The 15579-nt window shown below is 40.3% G+C and overlaps 1 protein-coding gene across 1 annotated transcript in view; it reads left to right on the top strand.

Annotated features, from left to right (window-relative positions):
- The first annotated feature begins 1361 nt into the window (after positions 1 to 1361).
- notch3 (notch receptor 3) overlaps positions 1362 to 15579 on the top strand; it is a 28310-nt gene continuing 14092 nt past the window's right edge. Inside the window, 8 exon segments of the mRNA XM_037689090.1 lie at positions 1362 to 1601; positions 2372 to 2444; positions 12673 to 12815; positions 12895 to 13230; positions 13883 to 14005; positions 14086 to 14319; positions 14403 to 14558; positions 14666 to 14851. Of these exon segments, the coding sequence (XP_037545018.1) occupies positions 1544 to 1601; positions 2372 to 2444; positions 12673 to 12815; positions 12895 to 13230; positions 13883 to 14005; positions 14086 to 14319; positions 14403 to 14558; positions 14666 to 14851 (1309 nt within the window). The 5' untranslated portion in view covers positions 1362 to 1543.

Below are 15579 nucleotides of genomic sequence, written 5' to 3'. Positions count from 1 at the left end.
TTTCAAAACAAACAAAGATAACTTCCAGACTGTATATCTCTGTATTGTTTAGGCAGACTGGAATGTGTCCAATTATGTGTAAGCTTGTTTGTTTGCATGTTTAGAGTTGATTAATTGCTGATAAGCGAGTGAATTGTGTTTACAGGGCAGCAGACGAGCAGATAGAGGGCATCTCTGTTTCCCCCACGACAAGGTTGAGAATCTGAGTCCGGACTTTTTTAGTTCAGCTCTCTCAATTGAGCCAGCACCTCTTCAGCCCACTGTGGACTCGTTTTCTGCAGCAGGCATATAGTAGCCTAGTTGTTCTGCTGCACAGCACAGAGCCGGTCGCTCGCAGAGACAATAGCCTTGATTTGAATCATAAAAGCGGTCCAGCATTATGACACAGTTTCGCTCTGCAGGGGAGGGCAGCGCACTAATATTCAAGCCCACTGCCCCTGCCCTAACGTCTCCCCCTTTTCTGTTACTCTATTCCTCGTGCTGCGCATAAATTACCGAAGAGAGTTGGGCCATGAATGCAGCAGGCTGGTTTGGAGACAGCTTCGTTAGTGCACGTGACATCATCCACAAGAGCTTGTTAGGCCTCACCGACACCTGCTTCGCTTGGCAGGGAAACCGTTTTCAAGCTTTTAGAGTAAATTATGATTTTGCTGACACAAAATGAGCAAAGATCTAAAAGGTCACGTGATTATGCCATCGTTAGATGTTTGTGTTTTAACTGAGTCAGAATGCAGTTACAAATAGGTATTAAACGATTGTGAGTATAGTTGTGTCTTTGTGTTTTCAGCTGGGTGTGGATAATGTAGCAACGCTCTCCCAGCCCTGGCTGGTGTCTGCACTATTTTAACTGGATTCCAGTTGGAAAAGATACTAGGATGCTCATTGCACTCCCTTGAGCAGCTGCCACATTTAATTGACAAATTGACCAAACTTGATCAGTTTTACAGATATTGAACTACAGCTTGATGTGGTGGTAGCTGAGAGTCATCCCCTGCATATACACTGAGCTTAACCTCATAACACCATTTCAGTTTGGACTCGAACCTCATGGATAAGGTTTGACCAAAATCATTTCTCATCATGATCATAAAAACTGTGGCACAGGCCTTTCGTTGTATAAATGCAATGCATTCATTTATTTAGCCTACTTATAAAACACATCAATCATATTTATTAGAATATGATTTATGTAATTGTCTTGTAAATGCATGCACGCACACGTATAACAGCGTGTGCACGCGCTCGTGTGCGATAAGAGAGGAAAAACCGGAGGAGGAGGGTGGAGGAGGATGAGGAAGAGGAGGCGGAGTGAAACTAGACGCTGGGACTCATGGGGAAGGAGAAACTTTTTCAAAAGTTTCAGGAGGCGAGAGGAGAATCAGAGCAGCCGCTGTGGAGCTGCGGAGGATCTTAACGGGACGGGGCCTTTAACAAAACCCCATCAGTGGTGGACATTTCATTTCTCTGTGAACTCTAAACAAAGGATGTATTTCTACTGAAAACAAAAGATCTGCTTTCATACGCTGGAAACTTTTCCACAGAGATGGAAGGGAATATCCTATGGATTATTTTCTTCTTGTTGTGTTTGCATGTTGGCGAAGGTGAGTCCAGTTGTTTCATGAAAACTCGCAGCATGTTGGTGTTTTTAGATCCACAGGTTGTCTGCACATGTCAGGACAAATGACCCGTCCACATGATGAAGATCATCCGAGCAGGCTGCTAATGAGCAGAAGCCTATTTTACAAGAAAAACCCAACTTTCATAATTTCATTGATTATTTGTTACCCAGTTTATGAATAGACAGACAACTTTCTGAAAGAATCAGGTTCTCATCATGCCAGATTATTTCATACACAAAATTCACTAATAGAAAAATAACTACTTCTAGGTTTTAACTAAATTATAGTTTATTTTGTAAAACATTATCTTTCTCAGTTGATAAACCATTAATATAAAGAGTATGGACGTTTAAAAGACAATTCCTTTTTTACGCATTGTTCAAGTTGAAGCTATCTAATCTATATGATAAATAATTGCCATTAAAAACAAGTTTTTCTGTAATCTACAAAAGTAAGCTTGTATCTCCATCAAGGAAACACAAAGGTTTATCTGATTTGAACAAAGTAAACAGCAAACCCAGCAGGAAAGGCCCTCCTGCTGTCCAAGTATCACAATCAGGGAGTTTTACTGAGCTTTGTGAGTGTTTGTTGGCACAATAATGTGCAGAACTGATGAAACCACAGCTTGTTTTATCTCTTTGTCATTTCATTTCAGTCTGGTTTTATAACCTGAAGGAGGTCTCTATATAAGTTGGGATATGTGATAAAAAAAAAATTATGGTTTCCTAACAAAATCTCCTGAATTTCCACAGGATTTCGCTGTGTGGATAAATACAGACCTTGCGAAAATGGAGGGACATGCATAGATTCACCCTCTCGATGCATGTAAGTAAAGCATACTCCCTACAACATTACATTAAAGATTCACGTTCAAATGTTGTCTTGTTTGGTTTCCTTTTCTTCAAGAGTGAGCTGTCCACTGTTAGATTCTGTTGTGTGGTTAAAGCAGCCAGCCAAACCAACATGTGGGTTTAGTGTTGAAAGGTATAAAATTGATTAGGCCTGTTGATGAGCATCACCATGCCTCAACATGTTTAACTGCCTCACTCATCTCCTGCACCTGTTAAAGGGCTTAGTCAGATTATCAGGTTTTTTTTCCCCCTAGGATCTTTTTTGTTTAACTAACTTCTGATTCTTTTAGCTGTATGTTAATTTTTTTTGTGAATCTCGTGTAAAGTTTATGTGAAAGATTTCCTGGATGTTTTTTTATGAATTTTCCTTGTTTTCTGCCTGTGAACTGGTGAACTCTTCTGGCAATGATAAGGCCTTTGTTTTTCTAATTGGTGGTGGTGGTGGGATTGTGGGAGACTGCTACAATAGTTCAGTTGCCTGGGGGAGACTGCCTCATTTAAAAACCTGTAGTTTTGCAAACATGCTTAAGTGTTTCAGATAAATGAAATGCATGACAAAAACTTCTTTGGAAGCCTTTGTTTCCCTCCAAAACAGTAAATGTATTAATTTATTGGTGAGAGCTTTTGGTGCTGTGTATTGGAGCTGGGTCAGTGCTGCATTTTGTTCTGTTAAGATTTTTTTTTTATTACTTGTAGTAACCATTCCATGCTAGATAATGTGTAACTTGACGGCATGTGAAGCAAGTAATTGTTACCCACATTTTTTAATCATTAGCTTTAGTCAAGATATTTGAGAGTCGCTGAGTCTAAATGTATTTAAAACATCATTTGACACCAAGCTTACCATCAGTTTTAGAAGTACCGGTAACGGTTTTCTTTTTACCACTCAAAATAAAATCACCCTCCTGTGAAGTTACTTAAAAAGCGTAGTCTTTTAAATTTCCAAATTTAGTGGCATGGCAGCATCATCTTTCCCTTTGTTTGTCTTTTTTGTTCCATTACTCCTTTGTGACCATGTAGTTGCATATGGTAAAGAAATTAGACACATGTATTCATGATCATTGTGTGAAAAAAGAAAAGAAAAGTTGCTCAAGTTTAAAGTTAAAGCATTTCTAATGAAAGTGGAAATTAAATGTCACAATGTGTACAAGTCCCAAAGCAGCGTAGAGCAGGGGAGCCGAGCGTGGACACATGAGAGTGGTCGGACCAGTACTTTGAGTGGTGGAGCCACCCCACCCCTTCCCATGGGAACCTACAGAAATGGGAGATCCAAAACAGCAAAAAAGATCCATTCTTCCCCCAGATACCTGGCTGAAACCTGGCACCACAGCACAGGGTGCAGAGACGTTGAGAAGAAAGGCCATGGCAAAATGCGGGCAACACAGAGGGGAATGAAACATAAAACAGACACATGCTTTGGCATTTGCAAAGAATTTGGAATACCAGTGGAAAATAAGCCAAATGCCTCTGTTCTTTAAAACCTTGCATATTGTTTTATGGAAAACATAGAGCTCATTGTAAATTTGTCTTGTTGTTTGATTTCCGCCATAGGAAATTGCTTCCTACATAAATGAAATACTGAGAATGACAGGTGCCATCTTACCCAAAGTACCGGTATACCACCCCAAACACTAACATGTACTGTAACTTAGAAAAAACAAGTTTTTTAAGGTGCAACAAATGATAGCACCATTACGTGTCTGTGGAAGCTTAGACCACTTGTTTTTTAAAATCCTAAACATCAGGACCTGTTGCATTTTTTAAGACATTTGGTAAAATAGTTACAGAGCCCACTTGCGCCAGAAAATGGTGACCATTGCGTTGGTGTCAAAGATGACCAGTGAGTCTTTAGCAACAAGTTGACTGCAGCTGTAAAGTCCATTCTTTTCAAGTGCTAAGTTCTAATTCCAAATTTAATTATTGATTATTATCTGGTAAACAGAGAATTGGCAATTTTAAATGCTTCAAAGCTGAATTTGTTTGAAAAAAAAAAAGATCTTTAGTTTTTGTGCTACTGTTAAATAGTTTGACTAATCAATGGTTGGCACAAAATATATTCCAAATACTTTTTGAATGACAAGTGAAATGTTTCATCTACATGTCCTGACATTTTTCTTCTTCACATACACAATCATTTTTTAAGTATTCTCTATGATCTTTCAGTGTTTTGGGACGTTGAACTTGACAGTGAATGGCTGATAATGTCACTGTGAATGTTGCCTTGTAGGTGAGCAGTCAGGAAGTCCAACTGAAGAGCATGTGGGTGAAGAGGGCCACTGCAGCATGACTGGAGGAGTAATAATTAGGCAGATTGAGAGGGTGTCACTCAGAGAGGATCCAGCTGGAGAGATTGGACTGGGGGTAGGGAAAGGGTGGAGAGAGGCTGAGTTGGATGGAGGAGGGTTAGTGGGCAGGGGGGGGTGGGGGGTGTCTGCGTATAGGACAGCTGGTGGATGTTGTGATGGTAATCCAGTGAAGTCAGATCTTTACAAAAAGAAAGCATAGGGCCAGGTGTTGCCATTGAGCAGTCAGTCGCCCCCATACTGGGAGAAACAAGCTTGTGGAGGAATGAAGCTGGTAGCCCACAGCCCCTGTAGCACATGTTGCCTCTCTCACTGAGCAGCAGCAACCAAGATCTTGTTTTTTTTTCTCTGCGTGTTGTCTTAGCTCTCAAGTCTCATCCTCTTTTTTAGCACATTGGCAGATCACAGATCACCAGCTCTTTCCCTTCATATCTGCCAAACTAAGTTGAAATGAATGTGGGTCGTTTCTGTTGCCCGAGACCCCGGGATTCAGTGATCTTCTGAATGCTATAAATTTTTTGCCCTTGGCCTCAGTAGCAGGCTCAGCAAATAAATTGTGTTTTGTCATGACCCTGTAGCAAACCCTAGCCTCTTAAAACACAATGAAAAAGGACATCTTTGCTTTTGATAAAGAGCAGGCTGTCCACCCAGTGTGGAAGCCCATTTCTGTTGCTAAAATCTCTGCAAGTACTTGACTTTGTTTAACTTTTAGAAAATATCGACACGATACAAGCATAAGTGCTTTAGATCAAAGCATAGTATTATTTGTTTCATAATAGCTAGGTTTTATTTTTTCTCAGAATGGAAAATGATTTTTTAATGAAAACCATAGACCGTTGCATTGTTTTAAGACAAAAAGGCTAATAATGCATTTTGACATAATTAGAAATATATTTGCATTGCAAGGCATGTATTTAGTGAAAGACCATAGCAAAGAGACAGATTCGATTGTTAGTTTAGTTCATGGCACCTCAGGGCTAGTGTTTTCTTTGGCATCTTTATGGTGGATTAGAAAGGAATGCTTAGCGAGTAAGAATCCTCGTCTCCCTCTGGTGCTTTCAGGTTATTGTCTCTATCCCCTGTCCATTTGCCCTGTTTGCCCCTTCAGGAATGCCTTTAATAATACTGTTAGCCTCAACTCCTAGAAAATTCAATGTTTCAGATTACTTGTTTGATTTCTGATTTGTTACTCTGCAATTTTGTGAAGCAACACAAAGCTCGCATCACTCATGTTGCCCTGTTGGGTAGATGGGTCCATTGTTATGCCATTACCCAAGAAAATTGATGTACTGAAGACTGAGCAGAATCAAATGACAGTATTTATATCCACCAGGAGATGAGTACAAACTGACAAAGTGGTTGAAGATGTGGCTTTGTTGTCTCTTCTTCGTAGTGGGTCATGTTGGGAGACTGGGAGCTGTGGTTCCCAGGCCCTGTCAAAGGAAGTGGTGCCTTCTGACCTCCCTGCTACGCACATCCTGTCTTATCTCAACAGCTTAAGCTTCCGAGAGCTTCATGCTCCATAATTTTCCAAATTTTGCTTCATTTTGTTTTGCCACCACCAACTCACCACCACATAGCTAAGTTACAAAAAAAAAAAATAAAAAAAAAAAATAAATAAATAAAAGTTCTGTCACTGCTTTGAAAGTACATTTGGAAATGTTGAGTTAAAACCATTTACTCCTTTGTATGTCACACTCATCCCAAAATAATGTCACTTTTTCCATTATTGGGAGTTGGCAGAGGAACATCCGGTTGGAGTCTCTGTATGTCTGAACTGGATGCTTATACAGGGATAAGTGTGACTTTGAAGTTTTATCCACTTGCTGTTTGGTGCTATCATAAAAAAACAATGACTTCTGTCGAGACATTTAGGTGGGCCTGGTTGGAATTACATACTGAAGCCAGTAGAATTTCCCCAGTTTCTCCCCTCCCTTGAAAGATGGTTCTTTCATTAAATGATTCAGGAAAAGGGTTTCGCTGTTCAAATAAGCAAACTTTATACAAACAATGTTACTTTACCCAGGCAGTTTCTAAAGTTTATTATTTGTATTTTATTTTTATTTCAGGTTCTTTTAAAAGTTTTGAAACTAAACACCAGAGAGAAAAATAAATCTAAAACAATGCTATTTATTTGAGTTTAAAAAAAAAAAATTAGCTGGCACACATCGTTTTGTAGAAACACCATTGCCTTTATGGATGACGGCACTTGAGATAGTAAACATTCTCTGACAGTTGCTTATCATGAAGAACCTTAGCCAGTGCCCCATAAAAATCCCCTTTCTTTCAGGACTATAAGCGTGGAGTCTGTGCTGGTCTTAGTTAGTCAGTGTGACAGTTTCTGTCAACAGTGTTAAGTGTGGAGTGTGTCTTATCAGATGTTTGCGTGTGTCTATTTACTTCTCATTCCCAGTGTAGACAATATTTGCTGTGTAGTGAATAGCAACACATACCAAAAGACAGTCTAATTTACTTATTTTTTTGCACTAAAATAACACAAAAGCTTAACGTTTGGGTTTTAGATGGGGTCTTTCCAGTTTCAGAGTGTTTCAAAAATCTGGTTTGATTTAGGTGGTTGGGTGGGGTTTTGTGGTTGAGTGTAGTTGAAAATGCTTTAAAGGACCCTGACTCTTGGATTCATGCAATGTGGTTATGGGCAAACACATTGGTATTTGAAAAATCTGATGGTGAAGCCCATTCTTCCAAACTGACACTAAACAGAAACTTGTTTAAAAAAATCATGGTAGTTATAAATAAAGTAACAAAATAAAATGTGAGCACATGTTTAGTCCTTATCATAACAGTATTGATGCAGCCCGCAACACAATGATGGTTTCTTTGTCAAGGGGATCTTTGTATTTCTGGTATTTTCTTTAAAAAAAAATTGTGAACTTGAACAAAAACTATCGGAGGTTAAAAGGATTCACATACTTTTTCTGCCATGTTCTTATCAGTTATTTATTTTGACAAAAAATGTTATAATACCATTTTTTACAATCATGTCTGAATTCATATCTGAAGAGAGTGATGGCACAGAGGTTAGAGAAGATGGACCTGTGTTCGAAAGATCGCTGGTTTGACTCCGAGTACAAACAACATCAAAATGTGGGTGGGATAGGTGAAGCACCCACACCTGCCTCCACCCTCATTTGTCCCACTCTGGGCCCTTGAGCAAGGCACTTAACCCGCACCATCTGCTCCCTCTGGCACCCTAGTTAGCAGACATAGAGGGCTGTGATAGCTCGGTGGTCTGTGGTTGCGTCAGGAAGGGCATCCGGTGTAAAAAATAACTGCTAAGTCTTCGTGCGACATAGTTTGCTGTAGCGACCCCTGAAGAAGGGAGCAGCCGAAAGAAGAAGAAAAAAATCATGACTGAAAGGCCTCAGGAAATCTTTTTTTTAACATTGTTGATGTGAATACCATTGTTTAAACGTACCTAGTCCTTTATACCATGAAACACACCAACACAAGGGTTGAATGTAACTGTACCATGTTCATTAGTGCCACTCAGAACTATCTGCACTTGAAGGAGAAGCCGTCTTCTGAACTTCCCCAACTGTCCTTGCGAAGCCCCGTCTCTCATTACCCCTTTTTTTCCTCACTCCGGCTTTGTCTCACTATGGGTTACTGTTGCCAGGCTACAGCCTAGGCCTTTAAAAACTAGCTGTTTGGGTCACTGCTTCCCCCCCCCCCCGCATCCACCCCACCCCCAACACTTTTGTACAAAGGGGTTCTGACTACTTTAGCTCTTTTATTTGGGCTACAAAACAATCCCAACCCCCAATCTGGCTCTTTGCAGGAGAAGGGAGAGCCAAGCTGAGAAGAGCCAAGCAGAGGAGACTGTTGGAGGGAGGGGGCAAGGATGGGCCCTTGTTGGCAGTGTGGTGGTGTCTGTGGAGACTCTTAATAAAGGGGAGAAGCTGGTTGCTGCTTGCTTGTGGCAATGGGGATTGAAAAGAAAGCTGTGTTAAGAAAATAAGATTTCAAAGAAAACGTTTCTTAGAAATGTGAACAACCAAAAAGTCTGAAACATTTTATCTTAAAGTAAAGAACTTGAAATGTCGCTACTAATAAAACACTTGTTCTGTTGCTACTATTTCTCTCCTATTGATGTAAAATTACTTCAACAGATAAGGAAGCTCTTTTTCAACTTGTTTCTCTGTGAAGCATGACAATACGTATGAACCATGTCAGAGATTACATCCTCTTTGTTCAAGGTGAACCACCTTCTGACCTCTGCCAGAATAGCTGCTATTGTGTAGAAGAGGATGAGCTCAGGTTACTCTGCTCAAGTGAACCAGAAAGCAGGAAAATTAGGATTGTATGACACAAGTATAGGTGAGAAAATGTTCTTACATAAATCAACACTAATTAGATGAAATATGCTTATGCTTGATACAGGAAAAACAAAAACATCACTGTAAAATATAATATATGTTGTGTTTTAAACCAGAAAACTGTGTTTAGAATATTTCTTTCTTCTTTAACTTCTTCAGTGGATCTTCTCTTGTATGCATTCTTGATTCTACAACAGTTCCTCAAAGGCTGAAGGTGGTTGTAAGTTTCTTTTGTTGTGTTTAAGTGTGTAGTGATTGTTGCATGCATTTGCCTATTTTGCTGTGGCGCTCTTGTTTAAAAATGTGCCTTGAGACTGTGGAATTGCTAATGCATGCGCTTGCAAAGAATGACCAGGTCTTGAGAGATGCCTCATGTGTGCAAGTATGTATGTTTGTTACTGGGTCAGTCTCATGGGCAAAACAGCACAGTTGTTTTGGCTTAAAGTCTGGCAGACGAGTTTAATGCTGGACACCCAGAGGTGCTCTGACAGATGTGAACAGATGGTAGGATTGCAGCTGGCAAAAGCCGTCACATGTGTTGACATGGGGAGATTACTCACTCTGGCCATCTATGTGCTGAACTCATAGACCTCCTTCTCATCTGCTGCACTCTCTTCCTCAAAGGTCAGATGTCGGCAGTCGCAGAGTATGACTAAAGGGCCCATTGCACAATAGCAGCCTGCACCTGCCGTTCATATCTGGCACAGAGTAAGACGCAGGCAAAGGCTCAAATCCTGCCCTGCTTTTCCCATAAGCAGAAGAATCCACAAGGTTAAAGAGAAACTGATAAGCAAATTTTTCATAGCTGGATATAAAACTAGCATCAAGTTGCATGTCTTTCACTTTCTCTGCACTGATAGCAGTCTGATTTGTGTGTTGTGGGAGTAGCATGTTGGCAATGAGTTGAGTCTAGACAAAAGAATGTGTGTTTTGGCTATTTGGTTTTGATGTACATTTATCAGGGAGGACAAATAATTCATCAGACAACACTTCTGTTTTTACAGACACGCATTCATGCACTCATGTCTACTAATGTAGCAACTATACACTTGATCATCATAACTGAAAACCCTTTTGTTCCAACACTCCTAATATTTTAGACTTTGTATTAATGTTCAGTGGTGTTCAGAGGGATTCCTTAATTGTGCTGTTGAGATCCTTTTTTGTCTACAGAGACTCATAATGGCCTATTAAAAAGAGCAAGAATAGCTTGTTAGTATTGCAACAGTTTGATTTTCCTGAACTCTCAATTGACCACAATACGTGAGGTTCCAGAAGCATTGGACAGATTGTGTTGTATTTTTCATGTCTTCGGGCGACTTTCTTCTTTGGTACTGTCAAAGACCTCTTTGTGCCACATTTGTGTTTCATTTTTAGTGACACCCTAGATTCCAGACATAGTTAATTTGCCTCTAAATAAACCCAGCCAAGCCATGACAAATAGCCATGGGGACCAAGGGTGGGGGAGCAGGGACTGGTTGGGTGTCAGGCTTGCTTGTTTGTCTGTATGGTTGCTAGGGCAACAGGAATTGTGCACTAGGAGTGAGTAGTGTGTTTTTAGAACAAAGGGCCAAGGATTACAGGAAATATGACATGACATTCCTGCTGGACCAGACCACTCTCATCTCTTCTTTCTCACCACCAGTAGCACCTTCTAAAAAAGATGTTTTCTCCTGCATAGCAGCACCACACCACACTCTGCAGCCTGACGGACATTATCATCACAATCAGACAGGGGACCTCTGACACATGACCTCTCAGCGCGTGAGAGTAGTTCAGGAGAAAGCCAAGCTGGCGTTCAGAGGGGATTTAGAAGATAGAGAGGCTGTATCTGTGCAGCCTCTTTCCCTCTTTGCAGTCGAGAGTAGCTTCCATTTAACGTCACAAGACATTATTAGTGCTTCATTACTGACTTTTTGCACGTTCTTGTAAAAATACATTATTTTTCCTTTGGTATTTATTGTTTGCATACTAATGATTTCTATATACCATCAAACTATTTCATTGAGAACGCTAGACATTTTCTCTTCTGTGTATGTGTAAATGTTTGTCATTGTGAATGTTATGCATCCCTGTAGCTCCTTCATTTGACTCCTGAATTTCTTAAGCTAATCAAGTCCATCAGAACCGAACACCCTTTTATTTTCTCATCTATAAAAAGAAACATGTTTCACTGGCAGCACATATGGAAATCAGTGTATCTTCATGAGCTAAACTTTGAACATCTTCAGTCTGCTGGCACAAGAAGACTGCAAGTATTTGTAGTGTTAATCACAAGGAATGTGTGTATCGAAAGATAAACAATAAAAAGTGATAGCTGGGTGATATATCCACTACAAGAGAACAGAAAATAACCTATTGTTGATTCAAAGTTTATCTTTTTCCTCCAATGAAGAAATTCAAAGACAGGCCAGAAGCCAGCTGTCACTGCCCTGCCACCAGCATCAAACTGTTTGAAGAGGGGGTTTGTCACTGGTCAAAGGCTCCACGGAGGGTGTAGAGTTACCAGCTTCACAAATCTTTTTGAACTCCCATAGAAGCACTGCCGAGCAGGCACTATAGAAAACCCTGTTCAGATGTTCTTCAGCTTCTTAGTGCAGCATGTTCAGATGAACAAAACGTCCACACAATCACCAATTTTTGTTCATTAAAGTATGGAACCAGTTTCAGTTTCTGCCTGTGCATGCTACGACAGAGTATATGTTAGCAATATTTTGGCATCAGTCAAAACAGGGTGGTCAGTGTAACTGCACATGTAAAAGATAATCAAAAGTACTTGCAAAATCTTCTTTAAGAAGTATTACATTTGTATACAGATTTGTAATGCAGCCTGTTTAAACAATCACGTTGATAAAGGGAATATCGTATCCATTCTGATCATTTCACATATGAGCAATAACTGACAAATATGTCTGGCACAGCTTAAGTGTAGCCAAGCTGTTTGATATAATGTGCTGTTGCATCACAATGCCGTCACAGCAAGAAGACTTTATTTAATGCAAACGCTGCAGCTGTTTCTTTTATTCCAATCATGGATACTATGTGTTTCTTGTTTCTCTTCATGTCAGGATTTGTTGACATTTGTTAAGTTTCCAGACTGCTGTCTCTGGGTGTGTTCGTCTTTTACTTTTCTTTTAATGTGGGGGGAAAAAAAAACAAAAAAAGTTTAACAGTGGAACAAATGTTAGCTGGCTTGAAAACATGAGCTTTTCCATCTGGAAACAACAGAATCTGCTTCATGAAGCCAATAAGGCACATAAAATGGCATCATTCCATTTTTATATGTTTGATGTCAATTTATATAGTTATAATGTATGACTTGATGTGCACTCATGAGCTAAACGTAAAATATTTCCAAAACCGAGAGGGATAGCTATCTGTATGAGTCAAGAATCAGGTTTTGCCAAGGTGTCGTTGGAACCGTATACCAAAAGCTACAGCATAATAGACATTAGCCAACAATTAATGTTTCAGCAGCTTTACGTTGACCATTTAGTTCTTTTATCTTATGATTTTTTGTGATCTGTGAGCTACGTACTTAATGCGTGTGTGATTTTGATAGATGTCGCCCAGGATTTATTGGTTCTCTCTGTCAACACTTGGATCCCTGTCATCGATCACCATGTCTGAATGGGGCAGCTTGCAGAAGCCAGGTGGTTAATGATATCCCACAGTATACCTGTGTGTGCCAGAGAGGGTTTAGAGGTAAGTGACTTTTTAGAAAAGAATTGTCTAAGAAAGCTAAAAAAAATTTTTTAACTGGATGCATTTCATCTACTATCAGGCCAAGACTGCTCCCTCATCGATGCATGTGCCACAAGTCCTTGTGCTAATGGGGCCCGCTGTGCCAATTGGAATAATCACTACAACTGTTCATGTCCACCTGGCTACCAGGGAAAGAACTGCCGCAATGACATCGATGAGTGCCGCAAGCCTGGAGCATGTCTCAATGGTGGCCTCTGCAGTAATACCCATGGGTCTTTCCGGTGCCAGTGCCAGCAAGGATACAGTGGACGGACTTGTGAGGTGTCCACCTTACCCTGTGCCCCATCTCAGTGCCTTAATGGAGGCACCTGTCGCCAGACAAGTGACCATTCCTATGAGTGTGCTTGTCTAGCAGGTACAAAACTCTATATCAAGAACTCGCACACAGTTTGTATTTATTTTTCATGGTTTTCCCAGGCCCTCAGCAGGGTGCTAAAGTCAAACAGATTTTCCCAGCATGGTGACGTAGCTTGTAGTGCTGTTGCTGTGTCTCAGGTCAACTTCCTGTCTGCTATTAATAGCTTCTTATGGGATATGAGGTGGTGGGAGAGTTGAAGAGGCAACATGCCTGTTCTCTTCTTCACTCTGCTCTGTTCACAACAGAAGGAATTTACTTTATGAGCCTTCTGCTTTCCCACTGGGGACCTGACAGGAAATGTCTACTGCCAGAGAGGAAGTCATTGAAACTGTGAGAGATTATAAAACAAGCAAACATTGAGAGGAGTGCAGACCTCTGAAGCAGGCAGGAATCACTACCACTGCTGGCATTGTGTGGGAAAAGTCAAACGAAGACGTAAACAGTCAGACACCTTTTGAACTCTTTTACTGCCGACGTTACCCCACACTTTGAAAACGTTCCCACAAACGTGTGGGAAACATGACTTGAGTATAGGGGAAGAAAGATTTGTATTCTGAAAAAGAAAATCTAAATGTTTGTTAAACTTTCAGCTGGTGGGTGCTGCCTTATCTGTGTTTTGTAACCCCTTTTCTTACTGAATCTGTTTCAGGGTTTGAGGGACACAACTGTGAGAATAATGTGGATGACTGTCCAGGTCACAAGTGCATGAACGGAGGAATATGTGTAGATGGAGTTAATACCTACAACTGCCAATGTCCACCTGAATGGACAGGTACAGCTTGTAAAAAATCTGACTGAATTGTTCTATCATTGTGAGTATATTCGAACTAATATATCACTTTACCATTCAAGGACAATACTGCGCTGAAGATGTCAATGAGTGTCTCATGCAACCAAATGCCTGCCATAACGGTGGTACTTGCTTCAACACCATTGGTGGTCATACCTGTGTTTGTGTTAATGGCTGGACTGGCGATGACTGCAGTGAGAACATCGATGATTGTGCAATAGCTGTTTGCTTTAATGGTGCCACTTGCCATGACCGAGTGGCATCCTTTTTCTGCGAGTGCCCAGTTGGGAAGACAGGTACGTCACTTTGAAAATTGTATTTCTTTGTCCCTAATATGAGAATAAGTGAAGTAAATATTCCTTGTGAAATAATTACACAGGTTTGCTGTGCCACCTTGATGATGCATGTGTGAGTAATCCGTGCAATGAGGGTGCAGTTTGTGACACCAACCCTCTAAATGGACGTGCCATTTGCACCTGTCCTGCTGGTTTTGTGGGAGGTGCCTGCAATCAGGACATGGATGAATGTTCAATTGGTAAGATAGCTAATTATCTTCCAACACTTTTCAGTGATGTAGTCAAATGCTTTTTATCTGGTATTAAATTGAGTGCATTTCATGTACTGTTCTGCTTATATCTACAGGTGCAAACCCGTGTGAGCATTTTGGGAAATGTGTAAATACAGAGGGCTCCTTCCAGTGTCAGTGCGGTCGGGGATATGCTGGACCACGCTGTGAGATTGACATCAATGAATGCCTTTCCATGCCCTGCCAGAACGATGCAACTTGCTTAGACCGTATTGGAGAGTTCACATGCATCTGCATGCCAGGTAAACAGATTCACGAAAGAGCCTTTGTTCATGTCCTTTTTTTAAATTGATGTCTAAACATTACTGTTCACAAAAAAAAAATTAAATTTTGTATAGAAATGTTTTCTTTTACATTAAACAAACCAGGACTGAATGTGTAAAAAATCTTGTCAAATTATGCTAAAATCAGACTTGTACAGACAGACCTGTGACTTTTAAATAATTAATATTAAAATTTTCTTCTGCCAAAATAAATAAAAAAACATCTACAAAGTGAATCTGAAACATCTCACAGTTTTGACCAAAATACTGTTATAGAATTAATAACAAAGTGTTGCAGAATACAAAAGATCTTTTTTTTTTCACAATAGAGGGAATTAACTTATTTGAACTTGACCTTCTACTGAAAACAAATTTCTACCATGCAGATTTGTTACGCAACACCATCATTTTTAAAGTGTGGATGAAGCAACAATCTCTGCATTGCACTGTACAACCGACTGGATATTAATTTGTATTGGGTTGTAGTTTTGGGTACTCTGATATAAACAAAATGAACCTCACGCACAGTCCTACATGTACCCTGCATGGGTTTTGGGTGCTATACAAATTAGAGCTGGGAGTTGGGTCTATAGACCTGGATGTGAGAGAGGCCGAGCAGTTAGGGGGAGGAGTGTGCTGTGAATACTAATGAGAGGTAGAGTGGTGGGAATGGAGTGGAACAATAGGGCCCCTCTGTGCTCCACTTT

Source organism: Nematolebias whitei, chromosome 15 (assembly GCF_014905685.2).
Source record: "Nematolebias whitei isolate Nwh7 chromosome 15, NemWhi1, whole genome shotgun sequence".
In the NCBI taxonomy this organism is placed as follows: Eukaryota; Metazoa; Chordata; class Actinopteri; order Cyprinodontiformes; family Rivulidae; genus Nematolebias; species Nematolebias whitei.
This window is presented reverse-complemented; position numbering and strand designations above follow the sequence as displayed.